The sequence below is a fragment of the Rhipicephalus sanguineus genome, unplaced genomic scaffold, assembly GCF_013339695.2.
Source record: "Rhipicephalus sanguineus isolate Rsan-2018 unplaced genomic scaffold, BIME_Rsan_1.4 Seq1063, whole genome shotgun sequence".
Classification (NCBI taxonomy): domain Eukaryota; kingdom Metazoa; phylum Arthropoda; class Arachnida; order Ixodida; family Ixodidae; genus Rhipicephalus; species Rhipicephalus sanguineus.
In genome coordinates this window covers 272,195-280,001 of record NW_023614257.1, presented here as the reverse complement: position 1 = coordinate 280,001, position 7,807 = coordinate 272,195, and the positions used below count along the sequence as shown (strand labels likewise).

Genomic DNA, 7,807 nt, shown 5'->3' with positions numbered 1-7,807 from the left:
ACCAACGCGTTCAGTTCCGGATTCAACTTGGTGTCGTAGAGATCAAGAGGCACGATAACGCCTTCATCGATAGGCTGAATGTGGCCGAGCGTCTCGTTGCGGCGCAAATTGAGAGGACACGAGTTGGGATTAGAAATAAATATCCCGGTGGTGTCTTGACGAAGCGCCAGAACGGCGAATGGCAGCGACGTGTGGTGGCGGCTACCGAAGATGTCAGATGGCGTGAACAAAACAGTAACGTCAGAAAGGGAAGCGCAGTAGGCAGGAACAAATACGGCGCTGAAAGGAGGGAGGTCAATGTTTGTCGCGACGACAAGGTTGGTCACAGTAGATACAGTCACATCGACAGAAGGCGCTTCACAAAACGCAGATAGTTCCACTTCGGCCCGAGCGCAGTCGACAACGGCGTGATGGCGTGATAAGAAATCCCATCCTAGAATGATATCGTGGGAACATGAAGCCAGCACGAGAAATTCAATGGTGTACAACACGTCCCGAATTACCACTTTGGCTGTACATGCCGCAACGGGCTCAATTTTTTGTGCGCTCGCAGTGCTGAGGGAAACCACGGGAGAAAGCGTCGTTACTTTACGAATAGAGCGGCAGAGTCTTTGACTGATCACGGATATTGCGGCACCAGTATCGATGAGCGCAAGTGCTCGTACACCTTCGACAGTTACATCAATAAGATTGGCGGGGGACAGGCGAGGACTTACACGAATAGACGATGACGCAGCTCGTGCCTCCGGAGCTGCGGCAGTCAGTTTTCCGTCTCAGTGGGGGTGGGTCGTCGACGCATAGGGGACACAGAACGACGACGTGGTGAAGGGGAAGCAGAGCGTCGAGAAGTAAATGTTTGGGTATCGGGAGCAGCTTGCACGTCGCGTTCGTAAACTTCAGGTGGCGTGTGAGGCGCGCGGTATGGCGGCCGAAACGAGTAGTCGTGATATCTTGATGCCTCCCGGTTCACCGCGAAGCGCCGACGACATAGGCGTGCAACGTGACCTGGAATCCCGCAAGCGTAGCAGATGGGCCGGTTGTCAGCAGTGCGCCAGGGATTTCCGTAGTGCTGCGGTGTAGCAGAAAATGGCATGGTGGACGGCCGCACAGGTTGTGGGGGCGATACCGGCAGACGACGCGGCGGCCTTGCTGCGGCAGCTGCATAAGTCAGTGGTGCGGCGACAGGTGTCGGTGGAGAGGCGGACGGCAACGGCAACGCCTCGGAGACCTGCTCTTGAATAGCCTGTCTGATAGTCGGCGATAGGCAGTTCGTGGGCACTTCGGTGGTCGGCAAATACGACAGGCACGAGAGCTGTCGAGCCACCTCTTCGCGTACATATTCTTTTATCTGCGCCAACAGGGTGTTATCACCACCGACGGTCAAGGCGGCGAGGGAGTCGTCTGCTGTCATAGACCTCCGAACTGAGACGCGTTGCTTACGAAGTTCTTCGAAGCTCTGGCACAAGGTCACAAGCTCGGACACGGTGCGTGGGTCCTTCGCCAGCAACATTTGAAAAGCATCATCGTCGATGCCTTTCAATATATGTCGGATCTTGTCTTGTTCAGTCATCTCAGGGTTCAGGCGCTTGCATAGATCGATGACATCTTCGATGTAGCTGGTGAAGTTTTCGCCCTGCTTTTGCGCACGTCCGCGTAGGCGCTGCTCGGCGCGGAGCTTGCGTACTGCGGGGCGACCAAACACAGCTGCCAAGATGGTCTTGAAAGCGGCCCACGTGGAAAATTCCGAATTGTGATTGTGGAACCACAGGCTGGCGACGTCTTTGAGGTAGAATGGGACATACTCCAATTTCGAGGGGTCGTCCCACTTGTTGGCGGCGCTCACCTTTTCAAATAACAGCAGCCAATCTTCCACATCTTGGTCCTCGGTGCCGTTGAAGAAGGGAGGATCGCGTTGGCGCAGGGTGGTAGGCACGATGACCAGCGGCGACTGGGCCGTGCCTTGTTGGGCGGTGCCTTGCTCGGTGGTCTGATCAGGCATTGTCGGCGCAGTGGGCAGCTTCCGGCTTCGAAGTTCCAGATTTAACTACCCAGCTCCTCCACCACTTTGCAAGGGGGTTTATTGACGACGTCTGGTAGCAGGCAGACCGCAGGTCTAGCGAGAAACAAGCAGGCTCTGCAACCACAGCTCGCGATCAGCGCTCGCGCCTTTGCACCAAGAGATGATCCCACTGGTGAATGCCTCGCTCTTTCACCGCTACAAGTTCCATATTTCCCAGCCTTGCTGCAGCCTTCTTCACGGTCACAACCACGTGACGGGAGCATTGCCAAAAGAAACAGAGTTAATGAGACACAGGCTACAGTTAATGCTGTTTAGTCTAGACGATCAGATGGGGAAACCAAATTCGGCAATCACACGCACATCAAGAGGACTCGCTAGCGTTCATTGTGTATGGACTTGCTGCTGCTTCCCGGTCATTCGCATGCTGTCTGCTACAATGTTTTAGTTACGAACTATTAAGTGTGTTGCTTCGCACTGTTGAATTCTATTGACAGCAGGCCCCAAGTGTGTATGTTCTCCACAAAACTTGTTGGTCCACGGGTTGGTTCATATTTCAAAGGCAAGTTGGCACGCGAAAATGGTACATCAGGACAGAATAGAAAAAACCGGAGACAAGCGTCCGCACTTCTCAGTGCTTTGTCACACTATGTCTGCAATTTGCGCATGCCAATTTACCTGCTATGTCTATCCAGTGTTGATCGCTCGGTTGCCGTCATCACTGCCGGCATGCGTGCATGTTTTCTTTTCTGTGTCATTTTCTCTATTATTTTGTGCACCACTCTCAGCCCATCAATAACTCATTTTCCGCTCCCGAGCTTGATTTTCACTGTGCACGCCTGCACACTGAAAGCAGATCGCCAACAAGCCCGCGGTAGAGATCAGCATTTATTGGAAGATGGTGCATCCAATAAATTCGAGAGCAGCAGTTCAGTGCGCTCATGGGCATCGGGTTTTCCGCGCATGACGCCGAAATATGAGAGTTAAAACCTTCGCTTAAAAGCTTTCCGGTAAAGACCCCTCCTGCAGTAATACTGGTAACGCAGGAATAAGGTACTCGGGTCCTCCACATATGGCTCACCTGATCGACAGCGTCAATACTCAGCTGACTTCGAAATCAAATGAAACGGGCCACACATACACAACACTTCTTGTAAATCGATTTTACTTTCACAAACACCAAGGCCGACATTTAGTGACACACACACGTTTGCGTTCAGATAAAATGACATTCTGCGAAAAAACCAATTGGCAACAAAGTGGTTTTGTAATGATGGTACTGCAGACGCAAATGTCATAAAGGGACGGACGAGAAGCATTGAACGAACACATGATAAATTCACTTCGCGAAGAGTGTCAAGTCATTTAAAAAAACATGAGAACACGATAGATAAGCAGAGTTCTGGAGTAAAAATACATATTTTGAAGCAGTGGGCGTGATCTAAAAACTCAAGCGTATGTTGCATAGCAAGAACAAACTAACTCAAAGTACTACAGAATATTCACGGTATTCCTAATACTGCAATCAGTGTCGCAAAATGTGCCATATCATATGGCGAAGCATCTTAGCCCTATGTCAAGAAAAACATCTCTGAAAAGCGTGTGCGCTTGTGTTCTGCTATGCACATGCTGTGCGCAGAAATTGAAGCTGCTCCATTTTCCTCCGTTGCGCACCAAAAACATTAAAAATCTGACGGTGCTAAAATATGGCGCTAAAATAAACAGAAAAATGAAAGGTAGTGGCGTAACGAATGCGGGAAAGTCGAATGCCCAGCGCAATGATATGACGTGCGTAAATATGAAATTGTGGCGCGTTCATGTCGCTCTGAAAATGCAACAGCATGAACCAACAATGAAAAGCTTCTCCAACTTGTCATTTATAACGCGTCGCTTGATCTGAACCGCTCCCAGTTAAAATGTGTGCAAAGTATGAAGGTCTCTGATATGGGAGTTTCTTTTACGACTGGTTCTGTAATGGAGTTTGTACGTGCTTCAACTACGCTCGAGGGCTGACGTACGACGACGCCGTTGTCAACAGGTGGAGGGTTGAGGCCCCCGCCAAGGATAAAATAAAAACTGTGGCCCCTCAGATGTCCACGACATCGGTCAAGCTGAGGTAGGAGCAGATGCGCGCCTGCATTACTCGGCCGATTTTGTCGAGCAAGGTCATTTTCTTCTTCGCCTTGCGAGTCATCTGGCACACAAGCTTGACTTTGACGACGCCCGCGAGAACGAAGTAGTTCAAAGCGAGCCTTTTGCGCGCCTCGGCGACCTTCTGGAGCGCTGACTCGAGGGGAATGCCACCATGCGAGTGCATCCTTATTGACACCGACCGACAATGCTGCAGGGTCTCGAAAGCCAGGGCGTCAGTCTTGTCCATGGAGCCATTGACGAACCGGATGGCTTGGTTGATGAGCGCCTGCATTTTAAAGCGTGCATTTGATGGCGAGAGCCTTCCGACACCACACGATGTCATCGCGTGGCTCTTTCAATATCGCAGTGCACTTATTCTCCTCGAACGGAAAATATAAGGAAGCAGATTCTACAGCAGGGAGAACTGGTACGCGCAATTTCAAAACAACACAGTAAGAAAAGCACGGACTTTTAACGCAGATGCTACAGAATGGAAAGGAGTTCAATGGCTTGTAGGCGAGGCAGCCCCTTTACATGGCAGCGACATCTTATAGACACTCTTTACATGTATGAATCTCCGAAGTCAAGAAGGGAGTCGACAGATGGATACACGGAGAAGTTGAGCGAAAAGAAGAAAATGCCTCAGACAGGCTGGCCGACGTTTCGATAGGGGACCTATCTTTGTCAAAGGCGCCTTGTCATCCCTGGCGTGTTAGTTTTAAGGGGTTAGTGATTACGTCATGTTCAGCGGTGGCGCGTCTGTTGCTGTTGGTAATTGCTGCCCTGGAAAGAGAAAGTTTTCCTCTTTCCAGGCAGCAATTACCAACAGCAACAGACGCGCCACCGCTGGACATGACGTAATCACTAACCCCTTAAAACTAACACGCCAGGGATGACAAGGCGCCTTTGGCAAAGATAGGTCGCCTATCGAAACGTCGGCCAGCCTGTCTGAGGCATTTTCTCCTGTTCGCTCAACTTTTACATATATGACTCATTTCACGCACACTATCAAGTCGTAGAATTCTTTAGGCAATATAAATGAGAACCAACAAGCATTTGATCCCAGAAAAGTATAAGCGACGTTATTTGTAGTAATTATGCTGTAAATGGGAAGTAAGTAATATGCACGAAAAGGCAACTTCCGCCGGCAGGGATCCAACTCTCCCTTTTGGTCCCTGCTGGAGGCGAGGTGCCTTTTTCGTTTACTTTACTTTCGTCACATTTATGTCATTATTACTGCAAACACTAACCCCTATAAGTTCCTTTGCCTAAGTGTCTGTTAGTTGTCATTATTCTTGCGTCTAACAAAGAAAACTGGCCCCTAGAATTTTCTTTCCTTCGTCCATTAGGCAATATAAGGAATTCAGTTTACAAAGGAAGCACAGAGGGATCAATACAGCGCCACCTAGACAAATACAACATAAATCAGAGGTACTACCCTCACAAAAATATATTTAGACAGTCTATAGACACTCTAAAAATGGGTTTAGACAGTCTATAGACTGTCTAAATTGACTTTTTTAAGGGTAACCTCAGTTTGGCTTATTTTATGTGATTGAGAAACATCTACAGATTCCTTAGCAAACTTGAGCAATACTACAAGGCTTAGCATAGAGCAGAACGTATTTGCCAAGTCCTCGGGGAACGGGTATTGCACGCAAACATTTTTTTTTCAGTTGGGATATTTTCTTGTAATATCGGTTGTTCTGTCTTTAGCCATGTAGTGATTGTTCTAAAGCATACTTATTAGCATTCCTCACTTTGGTAGCTGAAGCACTTTGGAAATTTTCAGTCCATGCAGGTCATATAAATGATACAATGTCCTTCTGCAAGACAAGCCTTCTAGCAGTTAATTGATCATCTTTAAATTAAAAGAACGAATGATATACCTGGATATCGAAGAAGCGTAGTACCCTCGTCTTGCTTCCCTCTTTTTCTTTTTTACTAATCTTTTAGGTTAGCGTTGTTACGTATGAGGCGTTCTTTCTGTTTTCCAAGTTGTCGGCCTTGAAGTGAATTAGGCACTGGTACTGTTTAGTATTTGTTAGAAGCTCGCCATTTTATAAAACCAGGAAGCCATCCTAGCCACGACAGGACCCTTGGTAAGCAATAGAAGATGTAGAAACAATTCGCCAATGGCTCAGCCGCCTTTTAGTGCACGCAGAAGCTCATTGTGACAGTGTATTTTGACGTAAACAGCTCGAACCCAGTTAAGGTTTCACCAGTGCAAACAAACTACACTATTTTGTAAGTACTCAAGGCAGTGTTTATTGACTTAGCTTTAAGATATGGGACATAAACGTGCACAGTAGCAAGGAAGTTTGAGAAGTTAAGAGGCACGAAGTGTGCACTGGAACAAAACATAGTAGGCGTAACTCTACGATATAATAAGAAAGAGTGGATCAGAGAAGCAACCGACATAGGCGATATCTTAGTTAAACGAAATAATTAATTAATCATTACTCTTTAATTAATAATTAATAATGCACTTAGTGATACAAGAGGAACACCACGGTATAGATGCGACGTTTCTGTGTGTTGTCCTTCACCACTATGCTCCTCCTGGACTCTTCCAGAGCGTTAGAGAAGTAGTGGCGCCATTGCCAATAACACGACATTCCGTTAACCTGACCAATCTGACCGCGAGCCTGACCATGACTGATACCTATAGTCAGGGTGTCAATCACGGTCGTACACAACTCTGCGAGTTCGAAGCTTCTCCCACCCATGCGGAATAAGTTGCGCTAGCCAAAGCAAAATGATCTCCGCATTTTAAAATCTATTTAAGACAGAAAACTCACTGCTCACCGAGTTTTGCCTGATAGCATCCTTGATGGCAGGGTCGTTGGAGAGATTAGAATTGCCTAAGTTTACGTTTATGTGCACAATGAAGCGGTTCCGACGAAGCGCCTCCTTGAGTTCCCGGCAGATATTGCGGAACTGAACCATGCGATCGACGCAGGGCTCACTCTGGTTAAGGTCGAGGGTGAGAGAATTGAACGCTCGGTTGCGTTCGACCAATCGCCCCAGCGCCTTGGCATTTCTTTTGCCGAAAGTGATGGCATTGAAAACCATTATAAAGATGGTCCGGTTGCTTTCGAGGGCACGAAACACGTTGACCACGTCGGCATCGGGAAAGAAAGCCATGCTCAGCACCAAGTGCCTGCGTAAGAAAAAAAATAATGCGGCTATTGTCATTAAGAGAAACCGTCTTAATATGTGAAGCTTTCTTTATGAAGCTAGGCAGGCGCACAGTGATGCACACCTATAGTACATTGTTATAAGGGCGCATGGCCAACAATTATCTGCACCGCTAGTGATATACGAATGAACAGAGTAGGCTCCACACAGCGGGCTTTAGATAAACTCGCCGAATTGTGTATGTATGGTCATGATAATACCTTCTGGCGAATGATTTATGCCCCACTTTTGATCATTAGCTGTTTTTGATGGGTATTTCCCTAAACGGCTTGTCCTAACGAGCACGGAAATCTGGGAGAATTTTTCTTTCCGGGATTCTTCCAGGATTCGATTCCGAGAAATGTTCTTTGCATACTAATCACAGTGCCACTTTCAGAAATACGAGTTTGGTGCTTGCGAATTTCACCAATTTAGCGGCGAACAGGGTGTTTCGCTGAAGTTATATGTACTTTTTTT

General features: G+C 47.7%; 1 protein-coding gene across 1 annotated transcript; it reads right to left on the bottom strand.

Annotated features, from left to right (window-relative positions):
• Nucleotides 1–3,708: 3,708 nt before the first annotated feature.
• On the bottom strand, nt 3,709–7,322 carry LOC119375999 (uncharacterized). The gene is made up of 2 exons (XM_037646000.2): nt 6,959–7,322; nt 3,709–4,436 (listed from the first exon to the last, which is right to left on the bottom strand). Exons 1-2 carry the CDS (start codon nt 7,295–7,297, stop codon nt 4,104–4,106), a joined length of 672 nt encoding a protein of 223 aa, XP_037501928.2. The 5' UTR covers nt 7,298–7,322; the 3' UTR covers nt 3,709–4,103.
• Nucleotides 7,323–7,807: the final 485 nt, after the last annotated feature.